The sequence below is a fragment of the Calidris pugnax genome, unplaced genomic scaffold (assembly GCF_001431845.1).
Source record: "Calidris pugnax isolate Ruff unplaced genomic scaffold, ASM143184v1 scaffold24, whole genome shotgun sequence".
Taxonomy (NCBI): Eukaryota; Metazoa; Chordata; class Aves; order Charadriiformes; family Scolopacidae; genus Calidris; species Calidris pugnax.
This window is the reverse complement of record NW_015090922.1, coordinates 6258334-6284498: the sequence shown is the minus strand read 5'-3', so window position 1 is coordinate 6284498 and position 26165 is coordinate 6258334. Positions and strand designations below refer to the sequence as shown.

General features: G+C 41.3%; 1 protein-coding gene across 1 annotated transcript in view; it reads right to left on the bottom strand.

The window, feature by feature from the left end:
- PTPN14 (protein tyrosine phosphatase, non-receptor type 14) overlaps positions 1–26165 on the bottom strand; it is a 115264-nt gene that overhangs the window by 961 nt on the left and 88138 nt on the right. Inside the window, exons 10-18 of the mRNA XM_014950788.1 lie at positions 25125–25207; positions 22778–22835; positions 19385–19463; positions 16270–17759; positions 13399–13542; positions 12140–12358; positions 8040–8168; positions 6863–7097; positions 4513–4673 (exon numbers count right to left, since the gene is read on the bottom strand). Of these exons, the coding sequence (XP_014806274.1) occupies positions 4513–4673; positions 6863–7097; positions 8040–8168; positions 12140–12358; positions 13399–13542; positions 16270–17759; positions 19385–19463; positions 22778–22835; positions 25125–25207 (2598 nt within the window). The remainder of the gene's footprint in view (positions 1–4512; positions 4674–6862; positions 7098–8039; positions 8169–12139; positions 12359–13398; positions 13543–16269; positions 17760–19384; positions 19464–22777; positions 22836–25124; positions 25208–26165) is intronic.

Here is a 26165-nt window from a genome sequence, read left to right as displayed (position 1 = left end):
TGCGTACCACTGATGACCTCTCAGTGGATTATTAACTGAATACAAAATAAAGGACTGCTTCTCTTTGGAGTTTTTTCTGTTTTGGCATACTTATTTTCAGCTCAGTAAAATAAATCCAATATATCAGGTTAAAGGCTAGATACATCAGGAAGGTCTAGTACAAAATTTTAACAGCCAAGATTCTATAGCTCAGTTCAGACTCTACCACCACTGAGTGCATCACGAGGCCCTGCAGCCACTTGCGTACTGCGCTCTGATCCACGGTCAAACTCATTCATCGAGGGAGGATCTGAGAGATTTTTCAAACAGCAAGCAGGCATCAGCATCATTACAAAGGTTCTTTAGACAGAATTAAAATGCAGGCAAACATACCAACCCTTCCACTAAAAGGGAAGGGAATTCATTGTCACCAAAAGTTCCAGAAACTGTGACACCTGACCTCCCCACAATCAAGTCTGTGCTAAAATAACACTCCAGAAGAAATAACATCTGTGAAGTGAAATGAGGACCCAGTATCCACAATACATATTTTTGCAGTCTTCAGGCCAGAATTGGTCTGTAGCCATCTACTGAATGTCCACTAGAAGCTGGGACACATTAGGTGTTCTCCAAGAAGGCATTTTCCAGCTTCATCCAAAAGAAATTCACTCCTGTGTCCTGAAAATGCTCTGGAACAGGAACTAAAGCACAGTTAAGTGGGGACGGATCAGGAGATCCACTGTGAAAGAACATCCTTAAACTACCTGAGCACCCTGGGGCACAGGCACCCTATAACGGTCTAAATCAACACCCAAATGAGTTGTGTGAAACAGCAGCCCATGAGGTTGTCGTGGTTTGGGCTGAGCTGGCCACTAAAGCATTAGAAATCACTGCAAATTTCGTATCTCCAGCATTTGTTGTGTTTTATCTGTTACAACGGGTACATGAGGAGCCATTTAGAAATCACTGAGCCATGAAGCTCGGCCTGAGGCTCAAATTCAGAGAGTGTGTAGTATGACCCAAGATGAGGGATACACATTTTCTATGGCAGCAGTAAACGCAAGCACTAAGGTTCACACTATTTTTGAGGGAGCCCTTAAGCAGTGCAAGATATAAAACAAGAACGGTTGCTCTGTCAGGCAACCCAAATTGCACTCTGTAATGCCAGTTTGCCATTCCAGAAACAAGAAGGAACTTAGCAAGTCTTTTGGCTGAGCTGAGAAATGTTACAAGCACGGTGCCTGGACAAATGGACAGAGAAAGAAATGAACCCTGCTAACCCTTGGAAGCGCAACTGAGCATGGAGTCTGATGTTTTCTGGAAAGTTTAAAATAAAATCCTGCTGCGTATCGATTTCTGTCCGTATATATAAAACTCAGAATCTCCATTCTGTGTAAACAAGCCCTAACCCGTAAGCTATCGCTTTCTGAAAAGAAGGCTAAATATTCTGCCACGTACCCCAACAGGCTGTTATAAAAGGACACCTCTAGAGAGTCACCAAGCGTAAAGATTTATGATGAGTAACGGCGTATTATTTTCAAACGAGCGCAAAGGAAAACGTAAGCTCTTTGCATTTAACTTGGCTGACTCCGAGGAAGCCTCCCTGTGGGCTCAGGTGCTTACGAAAGCCACGCGGTCCCTGCTGAGCCCAGTCCCACGGAAACCGATCTCACCTCAACAACTGCAAGAGAAATGCAGGGCAGTGCGACCCCCACGGGCACCTTCCCCTCTCCGCAGCTCAGCCTTGACAGCTCATTGATTTTTACCGAGCACACAGTGACCCACACACCTCCTCAAAACGGACTAGGCTTTGATTTATCTCAGAAATGAAACAAAAGCCCATCCTGCCCATTCGACCTCACTATTTGTAGCCAACCCAGCACATCACTCCAGGGAAGCAGAATCTTCACCACAACGCACAAGTCAAAGACACATAATGCTTTGCTGAGGTAGCATTTGCTAGAACAAACAAAAACTCTACTCGCTTCTGACTCCTGAACTTAAATATTTCCCCTACGAAAATGCACTGCAGCTGCAATCATGAGATAATGTCCCACTGCCAAGTCCAAACTGGAAATTGGTAGAGCAGGATCACAATTACTTTCTTGTTCTAAGTGACTCTAGCAGTAAGGATGTAACGATGCGACATATTACTTACTACATAGCAAGTTACTGAAACTGTATCCCTACAATGAGCTCCACAGCTTTAGATTCACCCAGCAATTGCCCAGAAGCCACACTGACTGAAGCTGTATAGAATTTGATTAATCATGGCTTTTTACTTCACCCGGAAAAAATCAAAATCAAAACTTCTGGTTTTAGTTCCAGCTCTGCTGCAGACTTTCCAACGTGGTCTGTATCAGGATTTTCAGCTTCCCTCCCCTTTTTTCCTTCACCACTAAAACGTTAACGTTCATACACCTACTTACTAGGACACTTCTGAGGAAATCAACCAATTCATAAGACTGAAACACTTTAAGTTTTATGACTTATCAGTCATCTTATTTCAGAAAAAAACCCAATTAATCTAAGTTCAAAACTAAACCAGTACAATTGCTGCATGAAAAAAAACCTCTCCGTGCAGAATGCAGTATCTGTCACAAACTGAAAACATACTGCTTAACTAATAACAAAACGTTAAGCTTTTTTTCATCTTTTTAATTAGACTTTAACAAACCAAAAATATTAACTTAACACAATCTAGAGCAGCAAAGCCCTTAAGGAAAATTGTCTTTAATATTAATGATGATTTCCACCATTAATCAAGACAAAAGAATGCTTTAATTAAGGGACATCAGAGAAATCCCTTATTATTGAGTGCTACCATCAGCTCCTAGTGAAGTTGATGAGAATTCTTCTGAATGTCAAGGCTCACCCCCGTGCTCAGATGTTGAGGTACCGCCTTTATCTTCACTTGCTACTCTTTGCCAACCAGATGACTTCGGTAAACCGCGGACAAACCGAGGTGGCCAGAACGTGTTGCACAAGTGCTAGTGTTGTTCCTGGCACACCATGAGCACCTAGAGGTTACTGTAAAGCAGCCACAGCTACACTGGTGCTCACCACCCATTCGGGCATGGCTCCTGTAACTACCCAGATTTCCTCCGGCGTGCAGAAATTTCATGGCTGCTGTGTGAACAACAGAAGCTGTCACTTCCAGATACCATTGTGTAAGGAAAGAAGTCAATTTGGCTCAAGAGCCAGAGCCAATGCCCCACACAGGAGCAGCGTGAGCAGCAGCCGGCACAGGAATTCCCAAATGTGGGATTCCCAAATCACATACCTGCGGGTCCTTTCTGTCCAAGCCAGCTCCTCCTTCCCTTTCCTTTCCCATCCCCAAATAAAAAGGAAAAAGTGCAAACTGTGGCACACATCCACAGGCCAGCTTCACCTCTAGTAAGGCCCAACCAGAGTTGGAGGAGGTTCATCTCAGCTCAGCTGAGCCCAGGACCTCTAGGGGATATTGCAACTACAGGATGACGAGCTGGTGGAGGGGGATAACAGAGGAGAGAATAAAAAATATATATATATATATATATATTATATGTAGTGATGAAGGGGAAAGGGCACTGCTACTTGCCTGCTTTGGGACTCGTATTTCTGAATGAGCCAGAAAGCTGCACTTTGCATAGTGCCTTGCACAGAAAGGCTGCAATCTGTAACTCCCCTCTGGTAACACGGGAAGTGGCTGAGCATTTCAGATGTGCACATCCAGTCTTCCCTGCATTTTGATCAACACATCCAGTGGATGATTAACAGGAGGGGCAGATGATCTATGTCTATTTGCCACTCTTCCTGCGCTCTTATCTCTACCAGAGGTTTTGGTCTTTGGGCAGTTTCTTTGGCAACAGAAACCCCCAGTTTCAATAGCCGTCGTGCTCAAATTGTGTGGCACGTTGCTATTCAAGATGTGGTGCTCTTCCTGGAGAGTTCTCCAGCGACACAGGACACAGAGGAAAAGCAAGATGCTACACATGGTTCCTCTGCTGGTGCTCTTATTCTGAACTCCAGACTGCATTACTGGTCTGTAATATTGGCTGCACTTCCTAAAGCCCTGTTTCCCAAAATACACACACCTTTTTCTTAAGACACAGCTAAGTCTTGTTCCAGATGAGATTAGAGACAATACAAGAGAGAGCAGGGAGTCCAAGGAGTGAATTTACAGAGCAGAAAACTTTAGTTAAAAGAGCAGGGAAGCTGACATTATTCTCTAGCCTCTCTCATGTCATCCTTGTAAACATGCTGTTAATTAAATACAGGTATGAATTAGACTAAATTCTTAAAAGAGAGAAAAAAGCCCTAATTTTGAATGTATTAAAATAATACTAATAAAAAATGCATAATATCAACTCGACAGAGAAATACAACAAGTAACCTGCCATGGGAAATCTCTGCCTGTTGCATTTAAAGCCCTTGTCTCACAAAGGTAACAGAAAGCAAGCACTTCAACGCCTTTTAATTTTAACCTCAGAAATGTAGCTGGTTCGTCAAGAAGGGAGCTCAGGGTTTGTCTGGAGAGAGAAGGCGACTTACTTCGTTATGTTCCAAGCACCCGATCATGAGCTCCGTGAGGATGACCACCCCGGTCCTGCCCACCCCTGCGCTGCAGTGAACCACGATGGGAGGGTTGCAGTTGCTGCTGTCGGACACGCTGTTGGTGTGGCGACGCACCGACTGTATCTCCTCCAGGTAAGCTGCAAGGCAAAACGCAGACAAGGTTGCAAACACCTATACATCTAAATGTAAAAACTGGGGAAAAAGAGAATATGGAGAAGTCATTCTTTGTCCAAGTGGCAATAATTTACTTTTTTTTTTTTTTTTTTTTTTTACAACATACTAATTATCTTGGCCAGGGTGCACTGAACAGCACTGAATCCAGCAAGTACCAGCTGGGTGTCAATTATTACTTGGGAGTCTACTCCTTTAAATTAAATAGTTCTTTTAAAAAATTAAATTCTGTTTTCCCCTCTGCAAATCTCCAGGTCCCCTAAGCAGATGATTCTAGACATTACTTACAGCAATTCCTGCTATTAACAGGCTGGGATCAAAACAACAGCTAAGTCCCATTGAAACTACTGCCTGTCAAAGCCAATATCGGATGGGAAGCAGGCATCCATCTGCCCTGGTTTCCTCTCCCTCCCTTCTCTCTTTCTAGAGTGAGACAAAATCCCACCCACCTCTCTGTTCAGGGTTGTTTCTCAACAGCTAGGAGCCCTTCTGGAGCTCACTGCCCTTGTTTTCCCTGAAGCCATTTCTAGAAAAGGTGCAGGAACCAAGAACTGTTGTCCTGTGTGGCCACCCTAGTGCTGTTCAGTGCATTCTACTGTCAAACCACACTGAGAACCATACATACTGGAAGCTCAACCTGGTTAGATAAACACACCATAAAATACAACTCTGACCTCTAAACATCATTCCAGCAGTCTAGAAGCGTGACAAAAAATGATGGACCTCACCTAGGAAGACATATCCAGATGCACAACTCTTAAGAGACTTAGCTTCCCACCAGTCAGAGGGGGAAGTGAGATCCGAGCTGAACTCTCCTGCCCTGACTCTTGGTGTCACAGCCCGAGCAGTCCTCTCCACAGAGGCAGGCTGTGGCTGGGGGCGACCAACATCAGAAAAGCTGCATTTTAATGCACGCAGTGAAATGGGACTGTTCGTGGTGGCAAACAATGGGACGGAGGAAATGGGGAGAGAGAATCAGGTTCCAATTACTGCCATGCCCAACCACAGCTACATGGGTTGGTAGGAGAAACAAAGTAAAACAAAAAAACCCTAAGAATTAGGCAATAGCTTTGCCTAAAGACAGATTCCATGGCGCTCCTTTGCCAAAGCTGACATGCCATTTTTATTTTTCTGCCCTGATGACAGAACTGGGAAAAGAGAATATGTTATTTACATTAAGCTTATATCTCACAAAGGAGAGTGGATCACTAGGGGACTGTAGCTGTGTCAAGACTGAAGTGGAACTAACGGGCCTTGCTGAGAGAGGACTTAGCTGCAACAGAGCTACGCTGCTGCAGCTGCAAAGCTTCCAGGAACGAAGAGGGCAGGCATCTCCAAGGCATCAGTACACCATGTGCAGACTCCTTCAGTGGTAACTTAAAGATCTCTGCATCACGCTCCACTGTAATGCCAGAGATGTGGCTTCAGTTAAATAATGGTTGAATTCCCATTACTTAATATGGTAGTGTTTAGTACTTGGTAAGGAGGAGGAAGTGCTATTAACTCATTACAGATGAATATAATGGCTGTATTTTCAGAAATGCATGAACCAGGACCATATTTAATTGGGAAGGCCCTTAGCGTTGCCTGAGAACCTGTGGTTAGAAGAGAGGCAGCGAGTTCAGACCTACTGCACACGTGATGTGGCCCTCTGCTCTTTTGCAACAAGTCCAGTGCCTCTGGACTACTAAAATGCTGGCTGTCAGCGATAAGGGCTTCCTATGAAACTAGAGGAGTTGTGCCACATTTCTCTAACATCTGAACCTCTCTCCCCCAGACCTCTCTAATGGCATTTGTGTGCGGCCCGGTGTCTCCTACGCTCATTAGGTAGGTGGGAAGAGGCAATAACCTATCAGATCAGCCAGAGGAGGTATCCTATTATTTAAAATTTCTTGGGTCTTTAGCACTGCTGCTGCCTCTGATTTTTACTCCTGTTTTGTCAGGTCTTTCATGGACAAAATCCTCAATCACCTTAGCTCCTACCTCTTGAATCTAACTTTTTTTCTCCAAATCACAGCGAAGTTGAGGCCTTTATATGCCACAGCAATAAGCATTTAATATCAACCCCAGCTCTACCTGGGTGCAGTGAACTGAACCCAGTGTAAGCAACCTTTTCCTTGGTGTATTTTTATCATGCAAGTTAAAGGAATCTTACATAAAAAGCCTTGGACTTCTTCTGGACACCCGTGGTCTGGCCAGTCAGTATACTGCAAATGCCACACTGTCCTCTCTTGTCCAGAGAGAAGATGCTTGACCTTCAGACCAGTAGTTGCATAGCAGCCGGAGTCTGTGCGGAACTTAGTTGTCACCTTGAACTTCCCATAAGTGGCTGAGCTGTGCTTAGAGCCCAGTTTAGGCCAGTAACGATGACTCTTACTTCTTCCTCCCTCCTTAACAATCAACAAACAAACAAACAAACAAACAAACAGCCATTAGTTCCTGCAATTATAATTCTCTACAAACAGAGGGCATAAAACCCTGCAGATAAACCAAGTATTCCATTTCAAATTACTGGAAGAGCAAGGAGCATCCCATGAAGTAAAGAAAACATCATTAAAACTCAGCCATATAATACTTCTAAGTGTAAAAACGTTTGAAGAGCTAACTCTTGTCTCGTGGCAAAAGCCAGCTACTGCCTACACCACCTCAGTAAGTATTTTCCTCCTGGGGAAGCCTCCCTTTGAAATGGAAGGAGATTCTCTTCAGCAGGTTCTAAGTATCTGTTGTTGCTCAGCCTTGGGGACTGGACAGTGACTTGATGTGCTGTGGCACTCCCTGTGTTTGCTAAAAGCAACCAGGCAGAAAGCAGAACGCAGTGTTAGTTAGCAACGTGTGCCAGTTTTTATAACATAGCACATAGTTCTTGGATTACAGTAGAAAAAAAATGTTTTGCTTGGCGGAAGAATAAAAAGATTTCTTTTTTTTTTTTCTTTTTAAATGGACACTTCTACAGAAACAACAGCTTCTGGTCTCTTTTCAGCTGATAAGAGTGATGGTATGCAGAACTGGCCTTGGATGGGGTGGAAGTCTGTGTCATTTTAACCAGGAGCAGTTCAGCACTCTCACATTCCAATGGAAACATCTTTGTTTGCTTTGGCCAAACTGAAGTGAAGCAGGGGGAAGAGGGGGTTCTGCTTGTTTCACTTTAGGGCTTGCCAAATCAAGTATCAGAAAGTTACAGAGTATAGTATTATAGCACTACAAGCGCACAGTCAAAAAGAGTAAGAGGAAAAAGGGCTGTTGATAAAAAAAACAGGTTACTGGAGTGGGAAGTGATGATAAGAGGAGATTTGTTCACATCAGAAAGAACTGTATTCTGAGATTTTACGTACCTCTTCAGCTGTGACCATGGCTATAACATTCACCCCCTGTTCCCACACCATCTGCCAGAAGTCATGGCACGTGTGTGGCAGCGGCCCTTGGGTAGCAATGTAGTGCCACTCCTCTCCACCTACAGTAACCTGGGAGTAAGGAAAAAAAATAAAAATAAAAATACAGTGAGTGCCCAAATTCTCAGCAGAATTCTCAGCAGTCTCTGCCAGAACTGCCCTTTTAACAAAAGAGACCCCAATGAAACCTTTACTACTTTGTTCTTCCACTGTTGTTCAAAATTCTGAACAAGAATCATGCTTTTGATAAGAGTAAATCTGTCAAAACACAATCTTTGGTGCTTCCAAGTCCTTCCTTGATGCCCATAAACATAAAGCGCTGAGCAAAATGTCACCTATTTTTCTTGCCACAGCATCTGGATCATACAGATGAAAAAATAATTTCTTTTTTTTTTTTGAGGCCCTGTTTCTGATATGGCTTAAGTACAAATAAGCAGCTGACTGGCTGCCTTGGGCTTAGTGACAGGCCCATGATGAAAGAAAAACTGAGCACCAGAGGAAGCGTTAAAAAGGCATCCGTGTTGCTGGAAACGAACACAGAGTGGTGTAAAAAGCCTGCATGCAAATGACGTTCTGCAGAAGAAAAGCTAGAGGCCTCTGCTGGTTAGGACCTCCCTCAACTACCTTCCACTCAGGCAAAAAATAATTTCTTAAACAGACTCTTACTACACTGATGACTGGCAAAGATGTGGCCAAGCTGTCTCTGAAGGAAGCAGTTGTGCCCCACACTGTACATGAGCTGTACATGGGCTCAGATAGGCCCGTTGCCAGCTAGTGAGGAGATCAACAACGGCTTCATTTCATGTTCCTCTTCCTCACTCACCTTAGGTTTTTCAGTTGATAAGCTACAAACTACTGGCTTTCAAATGCCACGTGAAATTTAAAATTATCTAAAGCTCTAGTCACATACGTCAATTTCCCAATACATAACTGCATTACCAACCACATCTTACAGAAATATTTGTGTATTTGCATGACAACACGTAATGAAATTATTTTTAAGGCACTAAGACAGAGATTTACACACTATAAATTATGTAGTGCCCTAAATAGACCCAACAGCACCTCAGAGTTAACCAGTATAGCACACTGCATCATTTACTTGAGTGAGGCAGATCTTCATACTTAGGCAATTAAAAAAAAAAACTCACCTGTGTGTAAAAAAATTATTTGTTCACAGATTATTTGCTAAACATCAGGAAAGGTTTATAAAAATTTTTTTTTCCCAACATTTTAGGTAAAAAGCCAAACCACTTCTAGAGATACTAGGTTTTATTTTAAAACGTGCTTCCCAGCAAAAAGCAAACCCAGATGAACTAATTATTTTGGAAAATTAAAATAATTTTTCCTTCTCAGGCTAAGACCTCTTAATTCTACATGCTAGCCCAGAGCCACTTCTCACAACAAAGTTATAAATCCCAGAGGAGAAGATTTACAGCAGAAATGCTGACACATCCATAAATATCAAGGTGCTGGCGGACAACGCTACAAGGAACAATCAATAACTCAGACAGGTTTAAGCATATACTGCGTTTGAGGTACAGGCCTTTGAATACATTTTCAGAAATAGAATCAATTTATTTGTTATTCAAGCAGCTGTCCATTAAGCTCAGTTACTTGGGTTTTTTACACCTGTAACTAACACAGTGTTTGCATGATAACAATGGTTTCCAACCCTGTGTGCCAGCTCATTTTCTTATTTCATACTGTGCAGCATTCTCCTCTGTGAATGAGGGTTAAAATCTGCAAGACCAGTGCAGGTAAATACCCCAGCTCCTTGTACCAGGTGGGAATGAACAGAAACTGCCCACCACCAGCTGGCACTTGGACTGGTCTTGCCCTTGCAGGCTTGTCTGCAGTCCTGAGTGCTGGTATGCTATTACTCAGCTTTTTAAGTTAATGCCAACCTGACCCAAACAGTCAGATGAAGTGGCCTTAAGAACTTTTTTGCTTAATCCATACATTTAATTACAATTTGTCTCTCCAGTATAGAGAATGATCTTAGTCTCTTAGCAGCAAAAGGTCAACGGCAAATAAGCAGAGAAATGCTGTAAAACCGTGGGGCTCGCAGACCGAGCTGGAATCCTCCAGGCATGGATCTTATCAGGATGATATAGGAGTTTTTCTTTGTCTACTGACTTCTGGTCCAAATATCCAGCCTCCTGGCACATGATATGAAAGGACCATAAATAGTCTGGAGGGAATGGGATGCCTGGAATGTTTACTGCATTCTCATGCCCTGACTGCAGGATATTAAAAATTGAATATTGGGCTGCAAACGCACCCGCACGCTGTGCTACCGAGGTAAATTTCGCAGATGCGATTTCACCTTCTAAGCAAAAGCACATCTGCTTGGCTTTGGTACGCGCCGCTGCGAGCGCGAGAGGAAAATACTGGCAAGGACCACTGTCATGTGCTGAAACATTTGTGCGTGTTCCTGGGTGCTCTATGAATGTGAGATGCATAAGTGTCCAACGCTGACACAAAGGTAAAAAAATGTGGACTCAAAACCGGCCAGGGAAAATTCTTTTCTGGCTAGTGTTGCTTTGCGGGCATAATTTATGTTAGGAATCTCTTTGTTTTTGGGCCTCCTGACAAAGTAGATGAAAAATTTTGGGCTCGGAAATCCATCATCATAGCAACGTCTGATTATGCAAAAACTCAGTATCTGCTACCTACCAGGCTATGTAGAAAAGTGACAACCTGCCAGGATCCTGGTTTTGAATCAACAGGGTTTAACACTGTAAATCACAACCAAGGAGGCCAGCAAGTCTCTTTAAACTTTTAAAAGGCTTTTACTCCAGGAAAATATTAATTTAACAGGATGAGTTATTTATTATTTTTTTTTTAATTTGGATTTTGACAATGAGAAAAAGCAGACAGCCCTCTCTGACAGCAAGAGAATCTGTCATATGAGGGAGTTGAGTGCTGTTACTTCTCTCAGGGTAAAAGCCAACAAAGGACTTTGCAAATAGCACTGGAAGCTTAAAGAAAAACAAGCACCTGCAGCCACCGCAGGATAGTTCACTGTTAAAACTGGCCACGTTTGTCAGTAACAGAGTCAGATCATATTTTAAGTTATTCCTACGTTGCATTACAAGAAGAAATCTGAAGCATTTTGATAAAAAACTTATTTTGAAAAACACAGAAGTCAAATGCAGTATCCAATCAGAGACACAAGAATCTCATTAGTAAGGTGTTCTCTTTATCAATGCATATTTAATTTTTTAAAAAAAAATAATCACTCATCTGCTATGATAAAAGGAACAAAGATGTTATTCATATATATAATCACAGTATCAATGTGAACTTGCATTACTCAAAACTACGTTTTTTTTGGACATGGAACTGCATACATGGAGATACATCCTTTTTTAAAATTGTATCCTGTATGCTAGTAAATAGAAAAAATATTTCAGTCAAACCTTGCGCAGTATTTCTTTCAGACTGCACCAGTCAGTTGCAGGGACTCATTCTGCAGGGTTTGTTGTAGTCCCATGGTGGCCCACAGGGCTACTGGGACTGATAAATCAGAACACATACTGACCGAGGAGACAAAGTTTGCCTCAAGCTGTTTGTTTTGTCTCTCTTGAAAAATTCAGCCCGTGGAAAATCTGAAGATATTCACATCTCCTTGCCCTGCACTTAGCTGCTCTTTCAGGTACAGAGTCATGACAACCTCATCACATCGGAGGTATTGGGGCTGATCTAATGCATTTTCATGGGGTTTAAGAAACATGGCATCTCTTTCTACATTAAGCAATAGAGACATTACACAGCCACCTGGCAGAGGTGGGCATAAAAAAAGTAAGGATGCCTCTCTAAAATGACTTGCCAGTCTCTAGCAAATAAATCAACTCAGGCATGTTAGTCGTTAGGGGACTTTTAGAGATGCCCACGCTGACACAAAGGTTCAGTGATGCATTTTGACTAGGCTATCTCTTCAGAATTTCCAGGGTTACAGAAAATGCTGCTGTGCGTCCAGAAATGCCAAGCTTTAGCTTTAGCTTCATTTGCAAAGTAAAGTTCAAGAAAGCTTTTACCTTTATGTGTGAAGCATTGATGTAGCCTGTATTATTTTCTTTGGTCGGCACCAGCTCTACTCGGTTCTCCTCGTAAGGAACAACCTCCCTGATGCGGTTGCGCTCAGTGTTTTCAGGCAAGGCAGCTGTGGTGAAGATCCCATCTGCCTTTTTCTTTGGAATCTGCTCATATTCTGTAAACACCATCCCTTCTTCCAATTTCCTCTTCAAGATTTTGCACTAAGATTTAACAGAAAGGAACACTGATCCATTAATTCCTCCTGAAAGAGCATTTACCCCTAGAACCATGCAACCAGCTCTTTGAATTTCAACATACAGCCACAGCATTTTCCTATTCATTTGTGTTTTTTTCAGTTGCAGTTATCTGAGGAAACACAACACACTCTTACTTCTACTGAGTGAAGGCAAAAGCAACTTTTACATTTGTACATTTCACTTCCACATTTTTTAAGACTGATACCATAAAAAGCAAAGCCATATTAAATACAATCCTGGTTCAGCATGAATTTGTATGTGATTTCACCACAACAGATACTTGTAAAAATATTTTTAAATTTATCTTTTTAGGAAGAAGATCACACTGCAAGAAGTGTGATGTGGTCCATATTTTCAAAACACTCCCTAACTTGCACACATGCAGTTTTGGTGGTTGAACAAAGTCCCACATACATACAGGCAGAAGTTAAGTTCTGTCATCCGCATACCAGACAATACAAGGCTGCAAATTTTTATCTAGAAAGCCAGAAAGATTTTTTGCAAATATGTCTCTCAAAACTTAATGGCAGCAACGGTTTTTAATTTCTGAAATTCCATATACATGCACACACCCGCACATGCAAACATCAGGATGCAAACAACTTTTTGCTGTTTTTTTTTTTAATTTAATCCTGTTAGAGACACTAACTGAACTTCTTGGTTGTATCAGAACATGCAAGAGGGTATCTATGGATGATCGCTATAGAAAGCCTGCCTGATCAATTGAAAAACATGCAAAATGTTAGATTTACAGCTTGATCTTGTATGGTCATGTGGAATGGTGAACAGTGTAAATTTTCACCAACTTCAGTAAACGTTCGAGACATTTAACACTTTATCAGCACCCAAAAACACACCAGTGTTAACACGGACATTTTTCATTAATGGCTCTGAAAACTTTAAGAGAATTTTTTTCACATTTTAAAACAAATTTTATTATTTGAGAAACTTCATGCTGCTGGGAACAAAGGGAACGAGCAACATTTCATGAGCCTCCATCTTACCCTCTCATCCATTGGCACCTTGGCGACTTCATCCTGGCTGTCCTCCGGCACTGGAACCCTAGCAACTGAGAGTCCGTTCAGTGCTGCCAACATCAAGGGCCTCTTCTGGGCCTCCAGGCCTGCCATCTTCTGCTTTTCTAGATTCTTTTGGCAAGAAAAGGCACGTTTTCATCTCTGTGTGATTATTTATAATGCCAGTAAAATGCTGGAATGTTTTTTTAATCTCCAAAATCTGCAACTCTCTGGCCAAGGAATGCAGATGATCACCATTAGCATCGTAAATTCAAATACAACCTCTATTCTTCCTGTTATTCCTCAAAGGCCTGCTCCTACATGAGCACAGAATTTTAATTTCAAAGAAGCAATCCCAGTGTATAATACAGTTTACGTGCCATCAAAAGACATACAAATACAATCTCCAGCATTTTTCTGCAAACATTATTCTGAATGTAGGACACACAAAGCATCATCCTGTTACGTTAAAGCAGCGCTATCGAAGCCAAGATACCTGGGGCATCTTTTAAAAAGCAATAATTTCAATCTATTATAACAAACAGTAAAACACAGAACAGTTGTTTCTCTTCTGTGATGGTAATACTTGAAATGCAAAGTCTTCTGATGCACTGGGCTATTATAGTGATTCAAATAGCACCCACGATATTTTTCACACTAAAAACTGAGCTCACAAATCCCAGAAACCGAACAGGACAGCAGCCAGGGAGGGCCATCGTTTATCATAGTCATGCATCATTATTACGTTGCAACATGGAAAACCCAAGTATGAATTTTAAATTCATCCTGCTGCCCCCCTTACACCACTGGGAGCTGAAACAAGATGACAGACCATCTCTAGGAGGAGTCGAATTATGGACATTTTATTCCATTTCCTTAACACTTCTTTCTGCCGGATTTGGAAGGCGAGATGAGCACAAGGGAAGCCTGGTTCTCAGCATGCATATTGAAGCTGTGTCACCACACAGGCCAAGCTCAGCTCCCAGAAACACACTACTGAACCCGAATGCCCTCAGATGTATGTAAATGGTTTGATTTTTCAAAAGCCTGTCAGCTTTTTCCTCACCACTGGGCTCTTCCAGAGCACTAAGTAAAAAACAAACAAAAAAAGCAAAACAAAACTTCAAAACCTCTCTGCTTTCTTTTCTTACTTCCAGAAAGCAGAAGAACACAAGTATTTTTAATTTGTTTGGGGATTTTATTATTACTACTGCTTGCAAGCTAAAATAGAAAAGTCTGTGTTTAAAAGATCAAGGTCATCAAATTACCATAATATATGATTCCTATGACAAAAGGAAGGTCTGCATGTGTTAAGATTGCTGATCTAGGCTGAAACCACCTTAAAAGCTTAATGCTAAGACCACCCCTTCACTTTCAATACAACAGCAGCAGCACCTTTTGACCAAAGGATGATCTGAATGATTATTCAGAGGAAGAATACTCAAACAACACCTACAAGCTCTCTTCTTACCTTCATTTCCACCCTAAAATCCTTTGGGTTCCTGCTTCTCAATGTTTTCTTTCCTCAGAAGATCAAAGGAGTACATCTATGCTTGTTGTTACACCAGTGTCTACTGCATTCATTCGTGAAAAATTATGTTTTATAGTCAAGTATCTATTTTATGTTTAAAGTTTAAGATCCTGCAAGGAGTAAATTCAGTCTCCATGATGCAACTTAGCAGCATCATGGAGATGCTAGTTTGATTCCTAAAGTTTGATTCCTAACCATAGCATCAGTGTAAGGATCACCAGTGAACAAGAAGCACTAATCATATGTTTAGAAATTTTTTTTTAACATAAAGTAGTATTTTAATCTAACTAGTTACTGATCTAGTACATTACAACCTCTTTTCTGCTCTGGACCATTTGGGTGCTACATTAACTTGTTTCAGGAATTGTTTGTGTTTCAGACCTCAATTCTGAAAATAAAAGAACCACAGCACACGCTTTGCTCTCTGTGACTGCAGCTGCGCTTCCCAGCGTGTTCCATCAAGCACACACCTAACTCATGGGGTGGTAAGCACCCCTCCTCATATTTGCGCCATCACCAATACTTTCTTTTCTAAATTAATTGCAAATTTCATAGTACCCTATTTCTCATACTTGAGTACATTTAAAAAAAAAAAACAAAAACAATCCAGATCCTCAACCACCCAGCCTTTACTTCTGTAATTAGATATCCAATCACTCACTCAGGTATCGACAAAATCAGCAACCCATACTCTACAGCTACCAGTGTTTTACTCAGATAACTATGGTATATAAAGTGGCAGGAAAGGCAAGGAGATAATTTGAAAAACTCAGGGTTTCCATTAATGTACGTATTTTGTGATGCTTAACTTGACATCCCTGCGAAGGAGGAATAAAATGCTAGTGCTGGAACACGATCTCCTGCCCACCTCAGCAAACACAGTTCAGACTCATCCTTCCCTCAGATCCGTAGGGTTTAGAAGGCCATGCAGGCAGAAGGGGAGCAGGTACTGAGGGGGGCTTTGTGGTCAGCCTCCTCGTCACCCAGCTGCGTGCTCTGCCACCCACCTCGGGCTGGCACTGCTGCCAGGGTGGGGGCATCACCAGCTGGACCAGACATGGATCCGGCCAGCAGCTGGACAGCCACAGCGGAGGATGGAGACCAGCCCAAGAGAAAAGCACGGCATCAGCCCCTCTGGTGGCCACACAGACCCACAAAAACAAATTGTATGTGACACTTCATATAACATTTCCTAACTTTAAGCAAATCTGCATCTTCCCACCTTTGTGTGCCCCACCGTTTCCTGATCCAACAGTTTTCTGGTATGGAAACAGATATGTATGATTACTAATTTCCAAGAAGCCACTGCAACAGAGGAAGACACTTACCCTCATCATGATTTCTCTTTCTATAATGCTGTCCTCAATAGAAAACATTTCAGACACAGGCCTTTCCTTGACAGGTTCTTTCTTGACCCTCTCCTTCACACTCGTGAGGTCAGGCTCCGAGATAGAGGGCCCAAGTGACGACCCGTTTATTGCCATTTGATCAGTTCGAGAGACACTAATGGCCTTGGAAGGCCCTGGCCTCATGGCCTTGGCCCTGGCCACAGCCACAGAAATGCTAACGTGGTCCTGCCTCAGGGCTCCATTGCTGACGCTTTTACGAGGCCCAGGATACTCTGGAGGAGGTTTATTTGGTATTCTAGCCAAGGCAGCCTGCAGCTGAGCACTATATTCCATGTTCTCATGGAGGGCTGTTATTCGTGACACAGATTCTGGGGTTTCTTCTTCCTCTTCGCTTTCACTGCTGTGTATCAGCATCGTGGCGTCAGAGAACGTCTTTTTGTGATGATAATGAGGAACCTGCTGGACTTCATGCCCCATCTGAACCGACTCTTCTGGCTGCACCTGCTCTCGCAAAGTGTTCCTGCGCGGCAGAGGGGCATTTAAAGTCTTTAACGCCATGGCTTCTATACCACGTACCATATTGCTGATGACCTCCAAACTATGGCGCTTGTTCACAGCCGCGTGATGCTTCACTGCCATGAGGGGCTCGCTGACCTCCTGCAGCGACTGGCGGACGACGGGCGAGCTGTCCTCTTGGAAGGTCTTTACGGAGAGCTGGACTTTGCGAGTGACCAAGTCAGGACTGCTCCCACTGACGTACTTGTGCCGGTGGCTGGCCAGGTCTGGCGTGCTAGTGGCAGGCCGTGGGCGCGGGTACGGAGGTGGGGGCCTGAAGAGATAGTTCTTTAACATGTGAGCGGTGTTGTAACTCTGGCTGCTCTGCAGCTGCATGTTAGCCAGCTCTGGTGTGCTGACGGTGTGGGATATGGCACTGGCCGCTGTTTTATTTTGCGCAGCGTTATTAGGGTTCATTTGGTCAGACGGGGTGACAGGCTTGTTATAGCCGCCCCCCTGGGGCCCGTAGGTAATGGTGTAAGGATGTCTCTCTTGAATCTCAGGCTGACTGTAAACTAGGTCTTCCGGCTGGTTATAAGCATGTGTGTTTCCAATGTTGAGATTCCTCAGAGACTGACTTTGGCTATCCATCTGGATCACTCCTCTCTTCATTTGCCTCATGACAGTTTCATAATCCGGAGTTGGCCGGTAAGATGGTACGATGATTGCACTATGTCTGTGGCTGGGGATATAGTCTGCTCTCATGATGTCGCTTCCAGGGATGCTCAGATTTGAGGACATTGGAGATGCCTGGATGAAGTTCTGTGAGCGATTGAGGGAGTTCATGCTGTGGGCACTGCATACACTCCCATTGGGTCCATTACCATTCAAGTAGCTGAAGTCCACGGGACACCTGTCCAAACTGGTCTGAGACCTACAGTAGAAAGTTTCTTCATTTCCATGGAAAATGCTATCTGTGTAGAGCAGAGATAAAGACGTCGACAACATTAGCATACAAGTACTCATTCAATGTTAACAAAACTTCAAATGCAGTCTGCACTAACGATTACAGAGATAGCTTAGTGTACAACAACTGTGGGGAACATTTGGTCTTGGGAACATCCTTGGTTCATTGAAATAGAACTAAAACAAAGCTATTCCCGTAAACACTCTAAACAGTTAGCAAAATATGGTAGTTCAGATCCTTGTGGGAGACATAAAAGGGGAAAGACACGAAGTATTTTTGCCTGGGTTAGCACGGAAAATAATGGGGCAACTCCTCCCTCAGCATCCTGGAAGAATCCACTGCTCCTATTGCCTTAAAAACCCAGTGCTGCTAGCCTATGGTAATCCTAAACATTCTCTTGTCTTTTCTGATGATGCACTGCTGTCTGTGATTCAAAGTAGCAGAGGACTGCACAATTGGAAATCCTACTTCAGACCAACCAACAGTTCTTAAGTATAACATAGCAGGGTGGATCAAGACTGAGGAGTGAAGGAACAACTGAAAAACCAAAACCACCACTCTTTAGATGTTCTAAAAAATATTAAAATCTTCAGCAAAGGATATCTGGGAGGGAATCAAGATGGTAACGATGTCCTCGATCACAACTTTACTGCAAGTCTGTCTGTGTCTCGGAAGAAAAGAGTAGCAGCTCCCAAAATTCTGAAATCAGCTACTTCTTCAACAATATAGAGAAGTCTGTGGTAAAACTAAAGGAACTTTAAAGTTCTTTTAAAATTGTGAATAGCCCCCTTCAGAGCCTCGGCTTCACAGTAGTATCCATTAAGTCAAATCTTCTACTGTATGCAAGGAACTACCCTGAAAGGCTCCTTTCAAAACTTACCAAGTTGTACATTAAAATGAGTCAAGCCACCACAACTCTAAAACATTATCAGGTATGACTAAGAGCTCCTCTACCCGTGAGAGCACTTCAACTGTACCTCTCATGAATTGCGAAGAACACAGCCTAACGGACCTGGCTATGTGTATACCAAAAGGTCATGTGAGGGTGTTAAGGATGTGAGACTCAAGGTGTTTATGGGCTAGGCTCCATTCCCAGCCTTTACCAAAGTAATCTGGTGCAACCTGTTAGAGAATTTATTCATCAAACGCAGGGGAAAAATATAGTTAACTCTCCTTAAGTCCGTAACACCAACAATGCAGGCAGATGTTGGTGAAAAATCAGCAGAAAAGGTTATCAAAATACACAGTTTCATGAACAGGACACTATGATTTCTCCTGCAGTAAAGGATATTTGCTGTCTCCTTTTCCCTCACTCCATTCCTCTCCCTGGCCCCAGCTGGCAATGCCTTTGAGTACAGCCATCATACTCCCTTTAGAAATTATTTTTTCAGCTCACTGAACTGGAATACCAAGTCTAAGGCCCATATAATCATGCACAGACATTTCAGAGAAATTTGAAAACTGAAATTGGACTTTAAGCAGAAGACTTACTGCAACATTAACTATAAAACTGCTAGTTCTCCCCCAGCAGCAACTCCCATTTGACCATGATGGCATTAGAAATCTAGACATAAGGGGTAGGAGCTTCTTTGCATACACATGGATTAAAGGAAAAATACATGCTCTAAGTACCTTGTGAATTATGTGTTTCAGTGTAGTGTTCTCCACACTGGACGTGCATAGGAGGCAGTATAAATGGGTGCTGTCTTGGCTGGAATAGAAGCACAAGGAAAAAGAAGCATTAGGAACTTTGTTTGCTACAATTTTTGAGGCTGAAACAGGAAAAATGGTTCTATGCCCTTTCCACTGAATACTGCTCTTTCTTACTCAGCCAAAGACACATGGTTTGGCATTTCTTTATAGAACAGAGAATAACATTTTTTAAATTGTTTGCTAGATTTTGTTACAGAGCTCAAAGCTGACCAGTTAAGACTCCTTTAAGCTCAACCACTTCAGAAAACGACATCCAGACCTCCAGCTCACTTAGAACTTTTCAAAAGTTTATTAAAAGCCTTTGCCCTTGAAGAATTAAAAGAAAACAAAACAAACACCTAATCAGGACAAAAGCAGCAGATGGAACAAATTCAAGGTCCTAGAACATTGTTATACAAGCAAAAGGAACACATCTGGACTTAAAATAACTCTGCATATTATATGAACATCAGATTCCCTAGATAATGAATTGGAGCCTTCCTCCAACAATCTGCACTGCAAGAAGATTTTAACACAAGTATCACAGAGGGCAATTCAGTATTAAATCAGCAAGATCATTTCCAGCAAAATAAATCACAGTTGGTGTGGTATTCACCAGCCTTGTCTATTGGTAAACCAATGTGCTTTGCAATCACATTTTACCACTTGCAATGTAACGTCCTGTCTGGTGTCACTGAGAAAAGTTTATGATAGATATTTTGATGTACAGAGTAAGCAGTAAGAGAAGGAAGACACTCTTGTCTTGTGAATATGTCTTCCTTAACAGCGGAATAAGGGCTTTTCATCTAGGCTGATTCAAGTAGTTCAAACTATTAAGGAATACTGTGGATGCCCAAGGCAAAAAAGAAACACCAAATAATTTATCTTTGCATGTACATGCACAAAATGAACAACACGCAAGTTAGCTACTGAAGAGGTGGTGGGGAACGGGTTAAATTTACATTTTCTATGTAAATGGGGAGAAGGAAGAGAATCAAAGAAAATGAGCACACATATGAATTCTTGCATACAAATTGGTTGTGTTAAGCCAGAGCTGGAAGAAGACAGAAAATATTTCTGCTACAGCAATTACTTTCAAGGGTATAAAACCCTATTCCCACTGAACACTCTGGGCAAAGGACCCTGCTCCTGACAACTCGAGTAGCAAAGCTTAGCCTGGAACAAACCAAGATGTTGGAAAGCCTAACCAATGGGGGGCTGAGGGGCAGAGGAAAAAGTGCAAGGAAGATTTTTCTGCTGGGAATGTACAGCAGCCTGTCTTCTTTGTGATAGATGTTATGGAAGATATCTGCAAGAAATTAGGGACTATTCTGTTGTGAGGTTTTTGGTTTGTTTTTTTTGACAGCCCATCTGCCTCTTCTGATGAAACAGGAGAAGCTTGAGGTCTGCAGAACGTCAATATCCAACTTAGGGATCACTTTGATTTTTTTCACATAATCATATTTAAATCTCTTACACTGAGGAGGTTTTCCTAGAAAACCAGCATCATTGGGTGGCCTGACAGTAGAAAGAAACAGCACAAAATGGCTTTAAAGTAATAATAAAATACAAGTTCAACATGATGCCAAAAACCGTATAAAGGGTCTTAATGTGAAAGGAATGAACATGATCCTCAGCAAAGTGTCAGAGCCACAACCCAAAGATCCCACTTTGCTTCCCATTTATGCCTCCTGATTTATTACCCTACAAGACAAATGAATAGGTAGGTGTATAAAGGTATGTACAGTGCAGACAACAGTCAGGAAGGTTGGGGTTTTTTTCCCTCCTCAAAGAGAACTGTTTCAACAAGTTAACAAAACAACTATGAGAAAAGCAGTTGAAAGTTCAACGTGAGTGGTTAGCAGCCCAGTTCACTTTTTAATTGATGAGCACACATTCCTCCTCTTGATCTTGCTGAGACTTTGGGGTGTTTCTTTAAAGCTTGTTGCACGGTTATGTTCAAAACATAAAGAGGCAGCAGGATTTGCTTTTCCTTTAAAAAAGTAGATTTCTGTTTTTCATATCTAATAGAGAAGGAAGCTCTCTTTTCCCCCTTGCGATACATCTGAGGCCACAGCATAAGAACGCAAAGCACATTTCATTTCTTTACCTTCAGTTTTTCATAGTCATCTCTAGGGACCAAACTAGCAGATACCAAAAATACTGTAAATATGCCTCAGAGGAAGTAGCAGGCAGCCTGTGTATTGCATAGTGACACCTTAGAAACATGCTAAGAATGAAAGGACAAAGAAATCCGGAGCCAGTTACAACAGTTTTCCTGCCAATGGCTGAGAAACACAGAATGTAACTTTTAGATCTAATGGATGGTATATATGCCCACAGGAAAACAGCCTGGGCTGAAATCTGCGAAGATAAAGCTCTCCTAATATCAGTACCTCCACAAGATTAATTTTAGAACATTTTCACAAGCATTAAGCACACCATAGGGATATGTCAAGAAAACACTCCTGCCCACATTAGCCTATTGCTGTGAGGCAGAAAGCTAGTGGAGTTATCACTTTGGGAAGGTCTGCAAAGCAGGTGTAACCTATTTCACAAATGAAAACTGGCAACCTGCACACAGCTGATATTGCCCTCTGTCTAAGGGACCAGCAGTGCTCTTGCTACTCTTATTTAAGGCCTTCTGAATTACTCTAAGAAATACTGACATATTAGATGTTAAAATTGGATCCGGAAAAGTGACCTTAGAGCTGATAGGGAACAAAAGATTCCCACAGATGTTTTTGATAAAGTTTTCAGGAAAAAGTTATCGAGTTTTGTCAGATTTACAGTATTAATGGAGATTAGTTAAATGAGAACAAATACAGTTTAAGAAAAACTGAATCACAATTCTGTACTGATTATGATAGTTTTACTTAATACAGAAAATAGGCTCTTAACTCAAGAAGCTGATAAGCTGTAAGTACACCTACAAAAACATGAAGAATTGAAGAAACACAAAAAGAACAGCTGTAAAATTATGTAATGGCTAGGTTTTGATGTATATAGTAAAAGACAGTTCAAATTCTAGAGGATTATTTTCTTTACGTATCGAATATAATCTCAATCCAGTAGAAAAGATGCTCAGTTTCTGCAGGGCAAATAAAAATATACTGCCTTGAAGACTGTAATTTTTAATACTCAATGGTGATATTATCCAGTTAAATTAATCAACCTGGGTGGCCACACCCTTGAAATTCATTCCAATCATATTGCCTACAACAAATGAGTTAATGTGCTTATTTGAAATTTAGAATGTACTCCATTTTACACAATGCCCCATCCCATGAGAAATGGTACAGACATTCTTAAAGACCCCACCAAGCCACATACCAAGGATGACCTACTCCATGTGGGCCGCCGTCGGATAGGAGGAGGAGAATTTGATTGTCTGTGGAAGAAAAAGCAAAGAGAAATACTAGAAACTGTAATATTTCAATTCTGATTCAAGAATTAATGGGAAAAACAAGAGACAAAGAATCTGTAAGTATTGCTCATTAATGAGATTTTAAAAAAATATGAATAAATGAAAACAATTCATGTCCTTCTCAAAATACATATAGTATTCCAATTCCAAAATATACATGCCTTTTGTTCATTAACCTATTTGGCTTACTTGGAAACACAAGAAAGAAAAACTCTGGTTTAAAAATGAATCAAACAAGTCTCTTAAGCAATGAAACCTGAACATGGCAAAAAGGCACAGTCTCAGGTGACTTAAGGTGAACACTAAAACAATGACAACTTTATGAAATTCATAGCAATCACTCCAAAGCAATGTGAACAGATCAGGAGAGGAAAAAAAAGCATTGGTTAGATAATACTAGCAGAGCCACATACAATATTAGAGTAGCCAAGTGCAGTGGATGGCACAAGGAGTACAGGAGGAAAAAAAAAATGAGGAAGGGAAAGAAACAAGTTTAAGGAAGCAGAAATATAGTGCTTACGTGAATAGAGGAAAGGTGGAATTTGTCCTCTTACAGTTTCTGATCTGGTGAATGATGTTATGTGCGATTAGAGGAAATGCACACAGGAAAACAAACAACTATCATTTTAACAGAGGGCAGGAAAATTATTCGGCTAGAAAACACACACTGGCATATGCCATCAATATCTGTGGCTCTAACAGTGAAGCTGATACCACACGAGACAGTGTTAAGAAGGAGAGCTGTTCTAATGGCAAAAATACATTTAAATTCCAGTTAATTCATTCACTGACCTCATGACATTCCCTATTTTTATTAGGCCAAAGATTTTTAACTTGTCGCTACATACACCCAGTTCATAATACCCACATGAACCCACATATTTAGAAATAAACATGATCAAAAGTTATTGCTTCTGTGGTCTGGATTATGAACAGTAATAGAACAGTCTTCTCTGTTGACCCCAATATACAACTACAAAGGAGAAATATTCCAAGATGACAGACTATGGTATTTTGTTTTCTTTCTTAAGTGTCACAAGGGAGACAATTGGGAGCTTCCTTTGAACTCAACTCCTCTGAAACCATTAAAATTAAATTTAATATTGGACTATTGAAATGCACTATATGCTAAGAAATGTCTTTTCTGGTCTTCCCACTCACCTCCTAAGAACTGTAAACGCCATCTGAAATTTAATCAACATCTTTTTCCTGTCAGTGAAAAGATCACTCTATGCAGTTCATATCATTGGTCTCTCCAATACTCTGACTCACTGTATGTAATATATTGTGTGCCTCTGTAATATTAGAAAGCTAGACCTTCCAATCTTCCCTTCATCATTTTGGCTTTATTTTCCAACAGATGGCATTACCCAGCTAAACAGATGGGATGTCCAGCTCTAACTAGAGCTGTTGACAGAAATGAACTTCTTCATATCTTTCCAGCTAACTAAGCTGGTAAGTTTTGCAAGGAATTAATGTTTTTATTGCTATACAAACCCTGCACATCATGAAAATTTCTCAAAACAAATTTTGCTTTGAGAAGTTTAACCTCAAACTAAAATTCCTGTGTGCTGATATAAATGAAACATACTCAGCTAATAAACTCTTTTGACTTAAAACTAAAGCCTCCTGAATTCCTCCTTCAGTTAGGATGGATCCACTTGTGTGAGAGCACTAGCTCAAGGTCAGCTCCTTAATAAGGGCTCAAAGTAGAGCCTAAAGGAGAATTTGGGGTCAGAATTACAGTCTCTGCTGTGTCAGGCTAGTACGCCTAAGCAGGTTAATGTTCCCAAATGCCCCCCCTTGTTTGGTGCAGATAAGAAACAGATAAATTATATTGCCCAAATTACAAGATGACAACCTGTGTTTTCCACCAACCTTAGCTGCTAGATGGGTAATGCATCTTCAAAATGCTACTGCAATTCACTTTTGGCATATTAACACATGTCACCTTTCACTCCTGTTTGTACTAATACTCTGGGGTTACAAATGACAGAGACCAAGGGCTTCAATTTAAGATTCTCTGTCAGATTTGGCTGCTTGAGGGAGTATCAAGCCTCACAGGGGTCAGAATAAAATTTCAATTCTCAATTGTCTGTTCTGGCTAGTGGTTAAGACAAGAGAAAAAGGGAAAGGGGAAAAAGAATGACACAAGGGACTAGAAAAAAAAAACAAACAAAACCAGACAGGCCAAAACTCAGAGCAATTCCAAAGCAGGGTGTCAGAAAACAACTCTGAAGAAAGAGTACTCACTCTGTGCAGATTTTGTTCTGTTTGTAAAACTTGTGTCTTGCTGCAAACAGTCGTGAAATATATTTGGCATTTTCAAGATCATCCTTTAAACAGAAAAAAACATAGGGGGAAAGGATAATCTAACAATTCATTTTGTTATTCTTACCAAGAAGTAACAAAGAAGAATTTTACAAATCGAATTGCAGTAATGCTTGGTAAGGTCCATCGTGTACAGAGTCTGGCTGCCAAGAACATGTCTAGTGCCCTCAAGAGCATTCAAGGCATTGAATTACTGAAATACAGTGGCATGCCTTTACATGCTGCCACTTCACTGCTAAGTCACAGTAGGAGGGAAGGAGGGATGACAGAAAAAAAAAAAAAAAAAAAAAAAAAAAAAAAAAAAAGGGTTCAAGCTTGCTGGTCCAGTTTCTATACTGGCCTTGATTCAGGGAGATGCGGGGTGATTTTAAATAGCACAGAACAGCAGTGCAGCCCTCTGAGCTCCAGTATGTGCACACATGGTGGCTTATGCCCAGTTTCTACAACTGCTTATGCTGCTATATTTATGCCAGCATGAAAGATAAGTGTGGCACTGAGGATGTTCCATCCAACAAGCAGTTCATTTTTTTGCTGACTTCCCAGCATAGTATACTGCGGGATGCAGCATACTATACACTGCAGAGTATACTATATTTGCAGAGAATACAAATATTGGTAGCTAAACAAAAGTTAATTTAACTCTCCACATAAAGTAAAATGTGAACTTTGAGGTGGGGAGGGCTTATGGTGAGTAGGCCCCTTTGTGAAAGCAGAATTTTAAAAGTTTATTTTTTATATAAGCAGCTTTCTTGATGACACTGATTAGATCTTTTTCTTACTGTGTGAAAGAGCACATTCTCTTCTTTGTTGATCAGCTCTAGAACAATTGAAGACTTGTTATGTGCTATATTCCCAATGTCATTCCACCTGTAGAGTAAAAAAATGTGGTAAAGTTTGACAACACATACATTGAAACATTTAACAAACAAATTAAAAATCCCTTAGTCAACACTAGTTTCATTT